Source organism: Calonectris borealis, chromosome 21 (assembly GCF_964195595.1).
Source record: "Calonectris borealis chromosome 21, bCalBor7.hap1.2, whole genome shotgun sequence".
In the NCBI taxonomy this organism is placed as follows: domain Eukaryota; kingdom Metazoa; phylum Chordata; class Aves; order Procellariiformes; family Procellariidae; genus Calonectris; species Calonectris borealis.
This window is the reverse complement of record NC_134332.1, coordinates 5,316,018-5,335,232: the sequence shown is the minus strand read 5'-3', so window position 1 is coordinate 5,335,232 and position 19,215 is coordinate 5,316,018. Positions and strand designations below refer to the sequence as shown.

Here is a 19,215-nt window from a genome sequence, read left to right as displayed (position 1 = left end):
GGATTGCTATATATTTAAAGTTGCATGTGTGCTTACATACTATGTTGTCTAAAGGGCTGTATCTTTACTTGTCTTTGTCAATAGCATGTCTTTTATGGTCCTGACGTCTGTAGTGTTTGCTCTTTAGCTGTTTCCTTTCAGCGATGTCCCTAAGTTATGCTAAAAATCTGTTTAAGTATAGGAAGTTTTTTAAGCTGAACACTAAAACAGAGATGTAATGGATGGAATGAAACAACATTGGGGAGTACTAAGAAAAATCACTGCCTTGGAAAACTATTATAACCATGGACTACGATTATTATTTCTAAGGGTCATCTTTTCAAATATGCTTAGCTCATAAAGTGCCTACAAAATAATGAGACAGTTTGGAAATAAATCGTTTCTTAGGAGGTGAGAACAGAGATTTTTGTGAATGTGGCCCTAGTAGGAGTACAACCATTCCAGCATCTAGCTCTGAGCTCCCTTACAAGTCTTGTCCATGGGATGTGGGACACTATGTTCAGACAGAGGTTGGCTACGGGGACCGTCTATACACACCCATGTTCCTGGTCAGCAGTTTGAAGAAAAAAGAGATGATCTGTGCAAGATCATCCGGGAGATGCACTGAGAGATGGATATCAGCACAGCAAATGCTTTCTGCTCTCCCTTTTACCATCCTTCTCCCTGTCCCTCCTCACAGTTACTCACCTCCTGTGACAGGGACATAGGAGATCCGGTAGCTCTCCACGCGGGTGCGAGGGGGTGTCCAGCTGACTGTAGCGGAGTTTTCCGTGATGTCAGAGAAAGAAATTCCCTTGGGAGATCCGACAACTGTCAGTGGAGAATAGACAACAAACACACCACATAGAAAGAAAAGGTAAATAATTTGTTTATCAGTCCTTAGTGCTGGACACTGATTTGTCTTATCCCTCTATCCCAAGAGCTGATGCTATCAATATCCTGTCCCTAAACAACACTAGTGCAGGGAATACCAAACAGTTAATGGTTTTATTACGTACTGACAGCAAAATCTATTTGGTCTAAATTTTCCTTTTTCAGTAACATTACAGTAGTGCATAGCTTAAAAATACCCCAGACATACATCTACATATCATGTACACAGAAGTAACAGAGGTTTCAGTGTTATAGAAAAGTATGGAGGAATACTTACAGGAATACCATTCTGTTACCCAGGAGTCATTGTATTTATCATTTTTTCTACCCCAGTTTCACTTGGATGATGTTTAGACTTTTCATTGAGTCTCAGAGCCCTATCTGTGACACACAGCAATAGCAGCGCTTAGCAGTGGAGAGATCCCTCTTCCTGAGCATAGTTTCTACTATAGGATGCCTAAAAAAGTCCTAGACTCAGTTGCGTGAGTTCATCAAGGGTCCATCCTCTCAAGCATTGACTGCCTGTAACTTCTTTGGCTTCAAACTAGAAGCGACAAGATTTTCTTCTAGGAATCTCTATCTGAGACCATGATTTTTCTTAGGTATATTCAAGCACATCCATCCAGAGGACATCCAAGTACAACCATCATGAAGAAGGCACTTGCGGTTCCACTGCAGCTCTTTTTCATACAACCCAGCCTTTCCCTGTATAAACCTGGGCACTACATTTGCCCATATAAATTATCTCAGTAAGCTGGGCAAAGCAAGCCCAGGATTTGCCAAAATGACCCAATCTTAAGATGCATACCAACACGTATCTGAAACATTCCAGTTTAAGGCTTAATTAAGCTACTGCAAAACAAGCATGGAAAGGGCTTCTGGAAGGACATGGTAAAGAGACCTGCGACCTCAAAGTTTACTTTGAGCATCTCACTTCCAATTTGCTTTTTCGACCGTAACCAAAACAACCCTGACACTTGTTAAAAAAATAAACAGCCCACACAGAGTAGCACAAAGAGGAGAGATATCAAACATCAGCCACATTAAGAGTGGTGGAGACAGGCTGAGGGCAGGGGGAGGGGGGCAAGAGGAGAAAAAAAGTGACTGTGCTTGAAATAGCTTGGAAAGAACGTGTCTGCGGGAAAGAAGTCAGAGGGCTGTTTGTTCCATGTGTCCCCAAAGCTCTAGCAGAAATGCACTAAATCAACTGAAAGGCAAGGAAAGAAAAACAACTGAACTCTCAAGAGAAATGTAAATTATTTCTCTGGAGCTCACTAGACATGTTGCATTTGTGGGGTTTCCTCACATGGAAAAGCCAAAGAAAGAAAGAAAAGAATTAAAGATAACAAAGAAAGCAAGGTGGGGTTCGTAAAGCTACATGGCACACAAAGTCGCTACTGATTTAGGTACAGTCTGAAGGAAACAGAAGAGCATAAAGAAAACCTGGGAAAGAGAGAGAAATGAAAATCACATTGATTTTGCTTCACATTGTAGGTGCCCTTAGTGACTGGTGAAAAGTGCTAGTCATGACTCTGGAGACCAAAGAGATGGACAACTTGGTTTTCATACACATAGGGAATTCCAGCCTTTCCCAGAAAATAAGGTACCCAATCCATCCCACTTGGACTCTGCTGTGCACACCTCCATGGGCTTTCATGCTTGTTTTCTCTACCGGGTGAACTCCATAACAAACAATAGTAAGAAAAGCCTTGACTATGTGAGAGTTCCACATCCCCAACTACCCCAACTGCAGCTACTTTCCTGGGAGTAAACCTGGCAAAGAAAGTATAACGGACCATCAGAGCAAGCATTAATCCTAGAATGAGTCCCAGAGGTGTAAGGGAGTGGTACCTTTGAGCACAGGGAAATGAAAAAGGAGCAAATGAAACCATCTTCTTGAGCTACCTGAAAGCCGAAATTAAGCAGGCATAAAAAATGGCCAGCATGCTTCTGTCTTGTCACTCATGAAAAAGCTCAGTTCTGTTGGGCAGATACAGGTAATTAGCACTATCCTCCAGCATCATTCCCCATTAGCTGTATGACAGATGGAGAACTTTCCTGTGAGGTTGCTAAAGCACCCATGATACCTGAGTAGCTGCTATTCTTTGGGGATTTTTTTGCAAAAAAATTGTTCTTTCGTTACTAGCAGGCTACAGGAGTATGTTCACTGGCGTTCTTCTCCTAAGCAACAGAAAGCATCAGGTTGCATTTATCACGATGAAGAGCATGTGAAGTGTTTTGTGATCCTCTCAGATGAAAAATGCTGTCACGGTGTGGCAAAACACCATTAGAAGAAGAGGAAAGTAGCAGCATGAGACCCACACTTCCTACCAAGGATATTAAGTGGCACATAGCCGTGTTGTGGTCCCCTGGTGAGGGCTGAATTGCACCTTAACAGACATTATACAGATTAATTTCCAAAAGACACCGACTGTCCCTCTGGGAGCAGCAGTGGGCAAACTCCCTTGTGCCAACTTGATTAGACAGATGCAGATCTGTATGATGCTGCCTTGCACTACAGTGATTTTATAATTACTGTTTGCTATCACAGCAGAATTGATGAGGGTAAAATGACAGACAAATGCAGAGGGTAGGGAGAGTGGGTACCATCACCAACCCAAAGAGGATAAGCTTTTAACAACATTATCATCAGCAGTTCTGGGGGAAAGCTATTGCTATTCACTTGTACATACGGGTAAATAACAGAGGAAGAACTACTTGTGATGGGTGTGGGAAGGTAGGACTTTATTGTCAACTCCCATGCCCAGTGGTTTCACACCACATTCCTGGTGTGATGGGAGCAAGGGAGATCATCTCAGCCTCCAGGCAAGTTACCAGCTGCAGGACCAACACAAGCTACATGGAGAAAATGGCAAATGCCAGTCCTGCCCTACTCACCCTTTCCACACCCAAAGCCCATGGCTGTCACTAGATCAACTGCCTTGCTGACTTCTGGAAAGAGAAAGAAGGAAAGGAAACCACAGAGGAGGACAAGGCAATAAAAGGGAAACACTCTAAGATCTTTCCTCCCCCTCTTCCCTCATGGCGGGTGGGTGGTTTGCTGTACAAAGATAAAAGATCAGACCCTCAGAGAGAATTTCTTGGTGGTGCTCAAACCAGACTCCCTCAACTGCACCAATTACACCAGCGGAGGGCCTGATCCCTGAAGACCGCATTTGTGTATACGAGGGTACGTGCCCAGGTAGGGAAGGAGGGGGAAGCTGTGAGTGATAAATATAGAGAAGGATTTTCAATCTAGATTATTTTCCTGCCTTCATTTCCATGGTAGTGTTTGGTTTAGGTTTGCTGGTGTGTTTGCTAGCTTTGTTCCAACTGTTATTTTACTATCTCTTCTACTAAAGCTAAAGACTTTCTAGCTAATTTATTCCTTGCTCACTCGTAACTTGTACACAGGCCAGAATAAAGCAAGGCTGAATATAAGCCTGTCTGAACTGCCCCCTTCAGGAATAGAAATATTTCTTTGCAACCAGACTGGGTATGCTATAAATATACATATGTCTGTCTAATAATCAACTCCTAAAAAAGAAATTAGTTAGATGCCTTGGTGGCCCAGTTACCCAATGTGGTGTAACCTGCAGTCCAAGTTATTTAGCTGGATTTTTGTGGCTCTAGCTCTATTATCAATTATCCATGGGCTATTTACATCTGACAAACATCTTTTGGGCTATTGGCTTCAGGAGGTGACATGTGCTAAATCTCTCTGAAAGAACCGAATAAGAATGTAGTCATGAGGAAAATCATAACTCTTAGCGGTTTACCATAAATATCCTGGAAGTCAGTGAAAATGGGGACATGCTGCTAACAAGCACACTTGACTTTAAACATCCCTCTCCATTACGAGTCAACCCACATGAGCCTGGAGAAAGGTGGCCTGTGATGGATGTATGTTCTGCTTCATGTAAGTGTCTGGGTGAGTGTATATATGCCCTCGGTGTTTATTCAAGGGATGTGATGGCAATCAGTGGAGCTGGTCAGAAATATGCCTTTCCATGCTAACAACTGGCACCACAGACATTAAGGTGAATCATGAGGCCATGCTATTTCAGGAAAAGCTGTTCAATACTGAGCTATTGTTGTCTCTTTTCTGTGTGTTGTCCAGAGTACACTGCTACAGCTGGGCAAATGCCTCTTTTATGCATTTCTGTTGGCTTCCTCACTGAACTTACCTGTCCCCTTCTCATCCCCTTCCTCCCAGAATTAGGTTGATTTCAAATTACTATGTTTTCATATCAGCAAGCTCAAAATTTTTAAGAGAGTGAATTGGGATCACAGGATATTGCTTCATTTGCTTTAGATTTAAATATGTTTCAAAACGAAACCATGATTTCGGTGGAAAAAAATTGAAAAGCTTAATTCAAAAGTGCCAAAATGAAATGCATCAAATTATGAACCTTTTTTTTTTTTTTAAATTAATCTAACGAATTCAACCTAAGCCTTGAGAACTTTTTACTTGACTAGTATCTGCATATTTTCATATAAAAATCATAGAAGAAAAAATTCCAGTTACAAATAGCAAAAACTTTCTCCTTCTCTCTGGCACTGAGAAAATGGAGCTCTGTTCCGGTGGAAGGTTTTCAGAAACATATATAGGTTTAGGCTAACTTCAGACAGAAGACATTTCCGGTTATGTTTACAATGTTTCTTCATTAATGTGAGACTATGAAAGGCAAGAACTCCAGCTTTGTGTAATTGGCGTGCTGCAATTGAGGATTAAGGCCTTGGTATTTTTAAACCAAAATGGCATGAATTGGCAGTCATACCTGCACCTTTTCTTCTGGATGATTTTACCTGGGTGAGTCACTAATCTACTAATTTACATCAGGATTTTTGACACACAAGAATAAGAATATATAGCAACTTCTGCTGAGGGAGTTCAAAGCCTTGATTTTGCAAGAAACTCAAGTTTATTTTGAATTATCGAGCACATGTTGCTCCTGGTAAGATCAGTCTAAGTTAATGGTGCTTAGTCCTTTGCTGATCAAGCCATAAATAAACTTCTCAATAGCTTCAGTAAATTCATTTTGTCATACCTCTTTTCTAGAGAGGTAAATTGTTGTGCAGTGGTGATAAGTAATTAGTCGCAGAAAATCACTGAAAAAGGCTGGTACAGAGACAATATTTCTTGGCCCTCAAGGCCAGTGCTTTAATTGCTAGACTCCACTGCCTAATTCCAGATTATGAAAGTAATTAAATAAAACTGTATTAAATAGACAGTAATGAAGCTAAGGAATCTGAGATGTTTGTTTATAAATAACTACACCACATTGAACCAGTAACTTGGATAAGGGACATGCAGGAGACAGTTCGAACGCCTCAGTAACAGCTCAAGTTGGCTATAAAAAGGAGAGATGCTGAAACAAACAGGCATGAACATGTTACACTTTTCCTACTGCAAAGGCAATACCTGTGGTTGCTACTGCATTTACGGGTTGGGAACGTCGTCCACTGCTAATTCCATAGAGCTCAATTTCATATTCAGTACCCTCTTTCAGCCCTGTTATATCCTGGGTGCGCTCATGGCCTGGTACTATTAGTTCCAGTGGATCAGATTTCCTTTTGGTATCCCTGATTTTTAGGACAAAACTGTCGAAAACCCCATCATCTGCAGTCCAGGACAGTCGGAAGCCCTCTGGAGTAGCATCTGAAACCAGAAGGTTGTCGACCTCGGGTTCTGCTTCTAAAAAAGGAGAAGATAGCAGTAGGGAAAAGAAATGATTTTTTAATCTGTTCATTAGAGACCTGCCTAAGGTCTGGATATAACACACTGCAAGAATCCAACGACAGTTCAAAGAAAAGGAAACAATCTGCCAGCTATTGAAAAAGAAAAAAAAAAAAGACTATTAACATTATACACATACTGAAGAAGATATATGTCAGTGTGTGCAGGCCCATTCAAACTTTCACTCTTTAATAGCAAATCCACTGCATTTGCCTCTGACATGCAAAGTTACACATGCTAATAGTAAGTTTCATGTGCATTTCTCCCTTGCTACCTATGTGAAACCTTTATGGAGGATAAAAACAAGCTCTTGTTATAGAACTGCCGGCATGCCTGTAATATTGTCAGGTCTCTCTCTGTTAGGAGGACAACATAGAAGCCACTTGAAAGAATCTTCTTCTTCATGCAAAACCCTTATTTCATGCACTTCTGGCATCTGTGATGCTTTTAATCAGATGAATCCTTTACTTTGATATTAAACAAATGCTGAAGCAGCAAAGGGGAATCATGAAAATTCATACCCCTTAAACAGCATACTCAAATCCAAATGCAAGACCTACTGTCTTTAGTGAAAGAACCCATTCAAGAGGATCCCAGGAGCTGTAAGTTATTAATTACCTGCAAAATAACTTTAGCTCAGTATGGTCAGACATCATTACCTAGAGAAATGCTACTGGAGTGGTTACTATCTTACAGCATCTCCAATGCACTTCTTTCTTCCACAGAAAGGCATTCCTATTTATTTTCTCGCAAACCTCCAATCAGGTAACCCCCAGCTTTACTGCTACATAGACAGCAACATGCAGATGAGACTTGATGATTATGGGGCTAGAGAATCAGTCTGCAATGATTTTTCAAGAAAGCTCAAGTGCTGCTGGAAAACGGCAGCTATGATGAGGTTGAAAACATGAGCTAAGGTTTTCAGGAGAGGGATGCCAACTTTATGGGTGGCAATGATCACACTCAATGGTCTTTGGGTGGAACCCACACAGAGAGTGAAAAAAAGGAGGCCATGGGCAAGAAATCCATGACTCTTCCTGAAGGTCCTGACAGTTGGTAAGTTGGAGAATGCTGATGTGCCCAGCAGCTGTTAACAAGAAGAGCTCCCGCATGCAGCCGTTTTTCTTTAATGACTTCAGTTAGAAGTACCTGCATGACCATACCAGAAACTTTCACCCAGCAACCCACGTCATGCGCCTCTACAGGATCCCTCGTAAAGACAAAAGGGAAACATCAAGTTAAAAGGAACAGAATTTCATTGGTGAACCTATCAATCACGAGGAGTTATGTGTAGCCACGATGCAGAAAAGGATGCAAAAGCCAAGGTTTGCTTTGCAAATGGATTGCATGAAACATCTTCCATGTGAGAAGAAAAGCAAGAAAGAAAGGGTGGAAAAGAACGATTTGTTCACATTAAAATACCTGTAACAGCCACAGTGCTTAGGGGCTTTGTTTGGTGCCCCTTGGCAAAACCATAAAGCATAACCTCATAGCCAATGCCAGTAATAAGGCCTTTAAGCTTCAGTTGCCGCTGGGCTCCCGTAAGGAGGAACTCCTGTGGGTCCAGCAGCTTGCCAGAATCCACCACGACTACTAGAAAGTTGTCAAAGGCATTCTCCGATGCCATCCACGACACTGTGAACCCATAAGGGTTAATATCAGACACAGTTAGGTTTTCCAGTGGGGGCATGGCCTCTAAAAGAAGGGAAGGTGCAAAAACACACAAAAAAAAGAAGCGAAAAACATTGCAAATTAGAAAGTGTCACAGATTCCACCAAACATAAATCACATTTTTCCCCGAAGTATGGATTTAATAGAAGTGCATAGCCAGGACCACAAGACTAGGATTTTCAATGGAGCCTCCAGAAGTTAGATGCTCAGTTCTCAATTTTCATCAACGGTGCCTCAGCACCTCATCTCACAAGCTCCATTGAAATTCCTTCCAAGCTCACTGTGTAAACGCATTTCTTCTGTTACGCATGCACTGTAAGACAGTTATAACCAAAATTGTTTCAGAAATGCTATGCATAAAGCTTTCATTTCCTTTCACTTGTCTCCACCATCGGTGCTTTAGGGACAAGCCTCAACTTTGGCATTTGCAATTCCTGTATTTTGCTTCTTTACCTCTCTACTTCACGTGAATATCTCCAGCTTTTCTTTTCAATGGTGGAGGGGTCAGAGATGCCAGAAGCACTGCCAGAAGCAGGACATTAATCAGTCAGGGTCATAGCCAGTGCAAGTACTAAATACTTGCAAGATTGTTTTTTGCGGGGGATAGGAGAGAAGCCAGAGTTTGCACTGGCTAAGGGCAGGGGCTAATGACTGCAGAACAGAGCAATAATCTGTCCAAAGAGCTTCGCAGGCAGCTGCTAGTGTGCTATGTTGACAACTTAAAGAGATTTCAGTGAGGGGGTCTTTTTTTTTTCACATCAGCATGACATTTGCCAAAGTTTAGAGGCTGTGGATCAACTCCTCAAAACTTTTCCACCAAGTCTCTGAAAAAAAAAGGCCAAATTTTCACAAGATAGTTTCTTAGTGTATTTTGCTCACTCAAAATCTGACAAGTCAAATAGGAAGATCAACTGGCTCTGCTAAGCCCTGGCCTTGATCCTGGATCCCAGGCATTGCTTGTATTTCTCTAAACTATTTGTCAAACCTTGCTTTGTTGGCTGAGACGCTAACTCATTTGATCTTCCAATCACTCAAATTCCACTCACTTAAGAAAATACCAGTTAGTTAAACACAGAACTTTCTCTGGGAAAGGGTTTTGGGTTTGGTTTTGACATTTCACAACTGCTGAAATTGATGTTCTGCTAGAATTTGGCATAAAAATTCCCTCCTAAAGTTTTATAATTTGGAAGTCCTTATGTTTTGATGTTTACACATTTGGGTGCCAGAGATTCAGCTCCAATTTACTCAATTTGGAGACATTTTTGCAGCTTACTTGCTTCTAATCAAGCAATCCCAAAGATTCACATTTTGGCTTGGTCTCTGGGAGCATGGGTAAACAAATAATGAGCCCAAGATGCTGAAATTATTTTCCTGGGATAGGTGTTGAGTGACACCAACACTCTAAACCCAGCAGGTTTACGTGAACTGCTGGCACATCCTTCTACTGTGTAGAGAGTGCCACAGTTCCTAACTGTGGGAAGCTTCCTCTCAAAATACCGATGTCCATGCTTTATTTTCAAAAAGGAAGCATTTGTGCTCTGGTGGAGCAAGAGAGTAGGAGTTTTGAAAGCAAAAGAGTTGCTCATTTCTAACTATGTGACTAAATGTCATCAGTGGGCAGGTCAGAGCTGGTGCAAAATGCAAGCATTTGCCTTAAGGAAAATGATCATGGACATTGCCTTTCACAGAAGCTGACAGCCCAGATGCTGTGAGGGATGCTGTTACTGCAGCTGGTGTTCCTACTGCACGTTAATGAAGAGAGGAGAAAAAGGAAAAGGCCTCAATTTCTCTGTTAATCCTATTTAGGGTGTCCATGTGACAAGCCCTAGTAGCACATACTGGCCCCATAATACATAGAAGGTGAACTCCGTAGCATTTATTTGATCATCTAGGAGGCACGTGATATACAACCGATCCCAGTCAAAATCTGGCCAAAATATTCAGACACAAGGGATGCATTGAGGGGACATCATAGGACAGGAGGTGTTCTAAAATCCAGTTCTCTCTGGATCCTTCAGATGCAACTACTGAGTATTAGGCAAATTTCCCCCCCAAACTTCAGGAGTTAAAAAAGATCATTAGACATGGGAGAAAGACTCCCGAGGGCTCTTAAGTCACTTTATACTAGTACTCCTCCTAGAAATTTTTTTAAGGTCAACATGACTGGTGTGACCCATCCTTGCACTAAGTTTGCAAACAAAAGCATTGTTGCCGAACAAGATATTCAGTGCTGTAGAGAGTCTTTTTTTTAATCCATGCTGGAAAATATATTTTTACAAGCCAATAAATAGACTCCAAATTTTTAAGCAGGTACCTGTCATGACAAAAGCAGTGAGAGGCTCTGTGTGAACACCTGCATTGGTGGTCCCCTTAATGTTAATGTCATAGCCAGTGTAATCTAGCAGGCCTGAGATGTGAGCGCTGCGAGCACCTCCTGACACTGTAAGCTCCTGGGGTTCGTGTGCTGCATAGGAATCTCTAATGTGTATAACAAACTTGGCAAAAGGCCCATCTCTTGTGGTCCATGAGAGGTTGAAGCTGTCGGGGGTAACGTTTGTGAGTGTGAGCGTGCCCAGCTGTGGCTCAGTCTCTGAAGGAGAAAGGAACACAGGTGAAGAGACAGCGTTACTCCAGGGGGCTGGGGGAATTAGCAGTGGAGGTTTATAGATGCTTAAAGATAAGGCTGAATGCTTTAGCCTTGTTTTGCAGTGGTTGAAGAAAAAAAAAAACGGAGCATTGCAACAGCTATTTTGTAAGAAGCCACTGAAATTAGTGCTGACTCTTAATTTATTTTTTCATTCAATTTTCTTAAAAAACCTCGATTTTCCTAATGAAATGTGGGCCTGATTTACAGAAGCATCAACAGCATACAGCCCTGTGGTAAAACCATATAAATTGCAGGAACTCCGCACTGGGAATTTGATGGGAATACAAACCCACAGCAATTCCGAAGTAGATAAAGTAGGATTCAGCAGGAATTAGGTGAGTCCAAAACAGATCCTTGAAATCCCAGTTCAGCTTCTGTTTAGTTTTTCTGTTGCCTGGAGTTGCAGATACTTTTATTTTTGGACCCTGAAGTTTATGAGGGGTTTCAACCTTAACAGTGATTATCTCAGCACTAATCTCAGGCCAAAACCTCCCTGGACTCCACAGATAAGGTGTTCCTCATCCTCTGATTAAGCACAATCAGAGAATATCTAATAGACTGGACAAAAAAACCCACAACACTGCTGTTGCTCTCCTTTCTGACTATTCAGTGGTCAGGGCACTTCTTTAAGAAGTAAAGATTTCCCTTTTCTGCTAGAGGAAATTCAAAATCACATCTCTTCCTTGCCAGGGGAGAAACTTGGCCTTCATGCTATAGGAGGGAGAGCGCTCCTCACCCGTCCTGTTTTAAAGCTATTCCGTTTAGCATAAATCATTAAAGATTCATTAGAGCACAAAGAGAGCACAAACGTGACCCGGTAGTCAGGTGGTCAGAGAATTCTGTGTCTGCTCTCAGGGCTGAGTTTCTATTTTTGATCTTGCCAATTGAGTATAAACCAAGAACACCTTGGGAAATGCAGCCAGTGAGATACAGGAAAATAACTATGTAAGTGATTCATGCTGGAAGAAAAGCAAGAAAGATGTATTCCACCGACAAAGAGAACAGTGAAAGAATGAAATCCTTTTCTTAACTAAAACATGAACTGCTGCAAGATGTTCCAACTTTTACTCCCGTTCCCCATTGCAAGACTTTGAAATAATAGTCCACCTTCTTCTCTGGAAATGTCTAGGAACAGGTGAATCCAAGTGGCCCCAATTAAGGACACATGCTGTTGTCATGCTGTCAACCAGTGACCATCAATGCCTTCATGGCTGACAGTGAAAATGTCACCATGTAAGCATGGTACTTCCGAAGACAGGAGAGGAGATGAGAGAATATCCACAAAGCAAACAGGTTTGGGTGGAGAACCCAGTGAAACCAAGCATGGAGCCATGAGCCCCGCATGCAGGTCCGAGAGAACAAACCGATCCTTTCCAATCTCATCCTGAAATGGCCACATTCCTTCACATGCCACTTGCATCCAGTCAGGCACGTTCACATGACACCCAGGCGCCAGAGAACACTACATGCAAAATAAGTTGAAATTATCTCTTCAGACAAGTCTCCTGCCATCCTGGAATCACCATCACCATAGGAAAAGCTCTGACATCCAGTGAAACCAGACAGGTCTTAGAGACTCAAAGGTAGCAATGCAAGTGACAGAGTGGTGGGCTGACCATCAAGAAAGAGTGGACATCCCTTCTGAGCCCTGCTCTCTGCTGGGAACACAAGGTGGCCACCATGCAGTTGTGGTTGGTCATTTAGCATGCTGCATGAAACTCCCACAAGAGATGCAAATGTCTTGGCAGACATTTGGTTTTAAGAACGAAGAGCCAAAATGGCATGCAGGTGCCTCTCCAGGCTGATAAAGACATGAAGGATTCCCACCCACCATAAAGCAAGTGAGGATGGGATGAACAAGAACTTTATTCCAGATCAAGTGCAAAGATACTCCGTGAAAAATATTAATCATCTGGAGCAAGTCAATTATATATACACAGAGCTTGCAGATAAGTGTATATATAAGGAAACCAATCATGGTTTACCACTGACTCCCTTAATGCTGGGGGCACTTTTTCAGCCTTTTCCATTGTCTCAGATCTCTCTTTTTCCAAGCACTCTCAAGCCCAGCTTATTTCATAGTGATCTCCCTATCATTTACCAAAGGAACGATGATGAGTTGGAGCCATGTTTTAGAGCAGTTTGGTGGACAGCAAAAGACAGAAGAGAAAAAAGCAAACCTGGAAGGTGAAACAATGAAATACCTGTGGTTGCCAGTGCTGTCAAGGTCTGACCACCTTGCCCATCAATTACACCATGGAGCTGGACAGTGTAATTAGTGGCAGCTTTGAGGTTGGTGACTACATAGCGCCGGGAGGCCCCTGGCACTGTGTGCACCAGGGAGTCCAAAGGGAAGTCAGAGTTTCTGACTTCTAGAATAAAATGGTCAAAGGCATTGTCCTGCGCTTCCCACGTGAGTGACATGCAGTCTGAGGTAGCATTTGATACAGTGAGTTTGCTAAGGAGAGGTTCCTCTACTACAGGAAGAAAAACAAATGGAAATGTATTGCAATTATTAAAATCCAAAGCAACAAAATAAAATAATATAGAAGTTTGAGTTCATATGAGCCACAGGTCACAAAAATCAGCTAGCTTTGTGTTTCTCAATGTTTTCCATACCACAACCCCTGCAGTCACCCTGCCCATGATTCAGTGAGGATATTCACAATCTGCTGACGGTAGAAACTGCAACTCTGTATTATATGACCACTGAAATTTGATATTCTGCTTAATGTCATTGACCATGTTAATATATTGCTATGACAGATTGCTATGACAACTTTTCCTAAGATCATGTCAGCAGGCAAAATTTGGTAGAGATATTAAATGATCACAACATGAGCTATTATCTACCTACTATGAGAATGCACTTTCTGCTTCCGTAGTCTAATCCTCTCCTTCCTCTTCCTTACTTTCATACTGTAATTGGCTAGAGCACATAAAACATTTGACTGACTTGTCTTTTCTCAAAAAACTGCCAACTGTAAAGCCTCGAGATGCACAATGTGCCAACAACTAAATGCCTACCTATTTCATTCTCCAACATCAAGTCAAATGGATTCTTTCAATCTCTCATCTCTGAATTCTGAAGCTGAATTCAAGCAATGCATCTGCCTTGTAGGAATCTGCTGTCACAGACTGAAAAGTGCCTGAAATCTATTTAGAGAATCAGGAAAAAAAGGTATCTAGAAATCATCCTATCTGAGAGAAATAGCGTCTCCTCTATGCTGTATGACAGATGCAAACACATGTTGCGAGGCTAACATAATGAATCATCTCCCACTTGGTTCTTGGGAAATTTGTTTTGCTTCTCATCTGTGTCAGAGGTTGCCCCAGCCTTAATGTTTGAACAAGAGCAAACTTATTATGTGAATGAAATCACATCACAATGTGGTTGACTGACTTTGCTGGATGGGATGGTGGATTAACATTCACAGTTCAAAATGTCTCCGGCAGGTCTTCCTTAGAAGGTGTCAAACAATGAGGTAGAGGATTTGGCAATGGGTAGACTGATGGGGTAGTTGAGGGCAGGGAAAGGGGCACAACCTGTAAAGAAGATTTAGAAGAAAGGAGAGTTAGCATTGAGGTAGGTTTTATATACCTGTTGTAGCTGCAGCACTTATTGCCTGTGTGCGGAAACCATGAGAGATCCCATAGAGGTAGACAATAAAATCAGTGCTGGGGGAAAGCCCTGAGATATGAGCAGTTCTTGAATTGCCTGAGATGTTGAACTCCATGGGCTCCAGCAACCTGTTAGAATCAATAATTTCAATAGTAAAGATGTCGAAGTCCCCATTGGTGGTTGTCCAAGAAAGGTTGAAGCTTTCAGGAGTAATGTCGGAAACGGTTAGCTCACCAACTTCTGGGTGCAATCCTGAGGAGGGAAACAACATTGGTCAGAAGGGGACAGCCCTGTACCGCCTCCTGCTCAGAAATGCCGTGCTTCTCTCTGCTCATGCTGGCAGCACTCCAAGCTGCCATTGGAGAAAAGGGTTTGAGTAAAAGCTTGTTATAAGCAGACAGATACTAAGGGGAAGAAATCAAATGGAAGCATCTCAAAATGTTAAATAGGAAAAAAAGAAGAAAAAAAAAAAAAAGAAAAACAAGCTTTAAAGCTATGGCTATTTCCCTTTACCTCCAGGAGCAACCATGTGTCTTTGAGGTCTGAGCATGAAAGCAGATGCAAAAGAACTTTTCTGAATGCCTCTGGGGCATTCGGAAAAGTCAGCTTCCAGTTTTAGAAGAAGCTAAAACTAGAGCTATTGCTTTATCCAAAGGAAAAGGTTTGTTTTGTTTGCTTTTCTACTTTCCCTTTCAGCTTAAGCTTATGAAAGCTGGCATGTAATTTTGGAGCTGGAGCCAAAATGCAAAGCAGTGATAGCTGCCTTGGGGTTTCTTCCTCTCTGCAGACATCCCTGATGTGTTACAGGAAGGCTCAGGAAATTCTGACAATTGGAAGTCCCCAGAAGGGAAAATTTTGAAAAGCTGGGTGCTGAGCATGACCCAGAAAGGGAAGGGAAAACCTCAGCAGGGCATCTTCTGTTGTTTTCATTAAGTTAATAAAAAGAGAGCACATTGCATATTTAGGCAGGACACCCATGATGTCTGTTTTCTTGTTTGTCCCTGTACAGCCTCCTTTGTCTAGCCACATTTGTCTATTTTCAATAGGCAATCTGCTACCAGCTCACACTCAGGACTCTCAAAGCACAGGACTTCTAGCCTGCAGCAGGACACAGCCCAAGGCAAGTGCCTTGTGCCAGACACACTTCTACCTAAGCCAGGCTGCTTAAAGCATTATTGAAACCAGCAAGCTCTACTGTGTTTAATGTTTTAATTCTGTTTAGTTCTTATGTGTACTTTTACCCCTTCTGTGCTGGGTAATACGTGCTTGGGGAAATCAAATATGAGCAAGCTCTGGCCATGTCACAATCACAGGAGGTTGCAAAGGTCTGTAAGGAAGCCCAGAGGCAGCAGATATTGTCTACAAGAAATTATCTGAAAGAAGAGCCACTGGTGCCCCTTTATTGCCAATTAATTCATCCTCTGTTCATTACCAATGATCATAACACCTGGAAGAATCAGTGAGCCATACAGGATAGACATAAGTATATATTTACCTCTCATAGTCACGAGACTATGATAAGTCATGATAAGCTCTCATTCAAAACTGCCGTCTTTCACAAGATCAGCCAGAAAATTATTTTTGTGGCTCTTGATTAGTTTCATGCAACCTTCTGATAATGTGGGGCTTACCTTCCTTCTTTCAGGTCAGTTTATGCCAGGGTAGTTCTGCCAAATTTGGTCTTCTTGCATTATACCTTTTTCAGACCAATCGGACTGTTTAACACCCTTATGTGGCTTAGTATATAATACTACTCTTGGTAGGAATTCACTTGTGTTCTTTTCTTTATGAGAACATATATAAGGTGTCTGTCCTTGCCCTGGAGACAGATGCACAAACTATGCTCCTGCGTTTGTATTTACACAGAAGCTGGTGCATAATTTCAGGGGTAGCTTCTGAAGTGTAAAAACTAAACATACTCTCGGGCTTTGATTATCTGGGCAATAAAGAACAGATTTTTATAATTATACAAGGCAACCTGGGCTTTCCTGAGCATGTACAACAGCCAGCTGGGTTTTGCTGTTAGTGTCAACCAGCAAAAAGCGAGTAAAGGGAACAAAACAAGCCATTCTGAGGTGGGGGGAAAAAAGCATGCCTAAAAGCAAAGGGCTCCGTGGGGGCACTGAGACTCTTATTGGAAAGTCTGATTATGAGACACTTCCATGCCAGAGATGTTCAGCCAAGCTTTAATGAGTTCAGCGCACCCCATGCAAAGTCGACCAAGTGAGCAAGCTTTGCCGAGCAGTTGCAATAGCTCTGGCTCACATCCCTGTCTGCAAAGAAAGTGAGCCATGGGACTGGATGAGTGACTTGAAAAGATACCTGTCATGGTTTCAACAGAAAGGGGTTTGGTCCTGTAGCCTTGAATCACACCATGAAGCGTGATGTTATAAGGTGTGTTGGCCTTGAGGCCTGTAACATTCATAAAGCGCAGTCCACCTGGGACTGTGATATTTCGGGTTTCTTCGGGATCGTCAGACTCCTGCACCTGAATGATAAAGTTCTCATAGGCCCCATCGGCTGCTGTCCAGGTGAGCTGGAAACCATCCCAGCCAGTCTCTGATACTGACAATTTTCCAAGCTCAGGTTCTTCCTCTGAATAAGGACAGAGAGTCAATCAGTTACTCAGATTACAGACTAGTGGTGATGACATATTATTTAACGATGTTCCATGTTAATTAATTTCACTTGTAATCAGTGACATGGAGATGCACCCACACACACATTTACATTCTCAGCTGCCCCAGATAACTTGTAAAGTCTCTTCAGAGACATGGCAAAACAGAACAGTAAGAAAAGAACTGTAATAATAGATAACAACCACATTAATGTTAAAAGACTGCTTACAGAAAGCAACTTATGGACCATCTTACAGCTGCAAGTGTTTTGGCAACATTAATTACAACTCCCTGTGAGACAAGTAAGTATTACTATAACCACTTTACTGCACTATTAACAACTCAGTATTTGCCATTAAGAAGTGACTATGAATACTGCAATAATGCCTGTTGTAAGGGTAGGAAGATACTAAGTTTAGAGTAGTTGGGATTCACATGTTTATGCTTTTAATTGCGTCCACATGAAGGATGCTATTTATTCTTCTGAACTATTTCTAATCCAAAACAATAAAGAAGGGGGAAATTCCTCCATCTCTGCATGTCTTCAGTTTAATGGATTTGTCTTCCTTATATTATATTATTCTGTCCACAAAACCTTCCTGGGGGCAGAGAAGCTTGGATTTTCAGAGTTACTGATATTAATCTAAAATTGAAATCTGCATTCATGAAATCAACATTCTCATAAGCCACCACAGGGGTGGCCTAGGAAGTTGGGACCATCAGAGCGAACTCTCTGATGCTGTTAAATCTGAAAGTTTAGGTAATTTTCTCAGCAAGAATAGAAAGTCCTCTGTTACAGAGGAAATACAACTGATTCCTTAAAATTAGCAGTCATATGGGAAAATGACAGAGTAATACCTGGTTTTTTCTACATGGAAAATATTGCTATATGATCTATCATTGACCTATGGACTGCGATGACTTTCTAGCACTTTTCTTATTTACTTGCATTGTCGACACATAAGCATTATAATAAGAACAGAGTCTATCTGAATAATCCCAATATGCACAACTAAGAATTTATGAGACGATGCATGGAGGGAAATGCATCTGATTTGTCAGTTGTAAACTTCAACTTTAAGCTTTATGCATATTTTAAAACAGAAGGTAAAGGGGCCCTGGAATAAATTAAAATTAGGCTCAGCAACATTACTTATATAAGTTTTCCCCTTGTAAAAACAGAGTACTTATTGTATGACTGCTGCATAGCCTTATATAGGTAGCTGGGGTTGTATTTTCAGAGGTTGAGCACTCATAGATCACAGTCAATTATCTTCAGTGAGATTCACTAATGTATGGTAAATTGCTACTACTCAGAAACACAAAAGTTTTGACGAGCTTTTCCCATCCTGTTAGAAAGGAAAAGATTGCTTATGAAATAAAACAATGATGTTCAACAAAAAAAATGCATGAATCCAGAGCTGTTTTGCTTTATCAGGAACAGAAATGAGACTCATTGAGGCAAAATATGAATCCTGTCAAAATAGCACTGTTTAACTGAAAAAGAGAAAGCAGGACAGAAAAGGAACAGGTTGTATCAGAAATGATGATCTTTTAGTGGCAACAGAAACAAATAAAACAAACACATTTCCTTAAAATGAAAATGAAACTAAACCAAAAGTTACAGTAAGGTAAAATCTTCTAAGTAAAAGCGTGATTATAATAAGTAATGCAGTAATCATCACAGCTTAAAAGCAATTCAGATTTCTCTGAAGAGTGCTCAGTTTCATTCGCCTCCAAGATGCAGAGTCCCTTTTCCTCCCGTTTGTTTCTCATGCATGTCTGAAAAGGAAGCGCACTCAACCACATCATGCTCTCTCTGTCCTTATTCATACAAAATCATGCACCAGCTTGGACTGTTGGAGACCTCCAAAAGCCTCATCCATAAAGCATCCAACATATATGACAAAACAATGACAATGTCATGGCAAATGATATCAAGGGATGATGTTCGTACTTAAAAAAAAAAAAAGAGAGAACAAACCATTGAGAGATGAGACTGCTCTAGCCTTGTAGTAGGTGTGAAATAATCTCTATCTTTCTG

At 41.5% G+C, this 19,215-nt stretch overlaps 1 protein-coding gene across 1 annotated transcript in view; it reads right to left on the bottom strand.

Annotated features, from left to right (window-relative positions):
- The window catches only part of TNC (tenascin C), a 74,048-nt gene that overhangs the window by 11,837 nt on the left and 42,996 nt on the right, over positions 1-19,215 (bottom strand). The window contains exons 12-17 of the mRNA XM_075170431.1: positions 16,876-17,148; positions 14,533-14,805; positions 13,136-13,408; positions 8,036-8,308; positions 6,299-6,571; positions 688-810 (exon numbers count right to left, since the gene is read on the bottom strand). Coding sequence (XP_075026532.1) covers positions 688-810; positions 6,299-6,571; positions 8,036-8,308; positions 13,136-13,408; positions 14,533-14,805; positions 16,876-17,148 — 1,488 coding nt within the window. The remainder of the gene's footprint in view (positions 1-687; positions 811-6,298; positions 6,572-8,035; positions 8,309-13,135; positions 13,409-14,532; positions 14,806-16,875; positions 17,149-19,215) is intronic.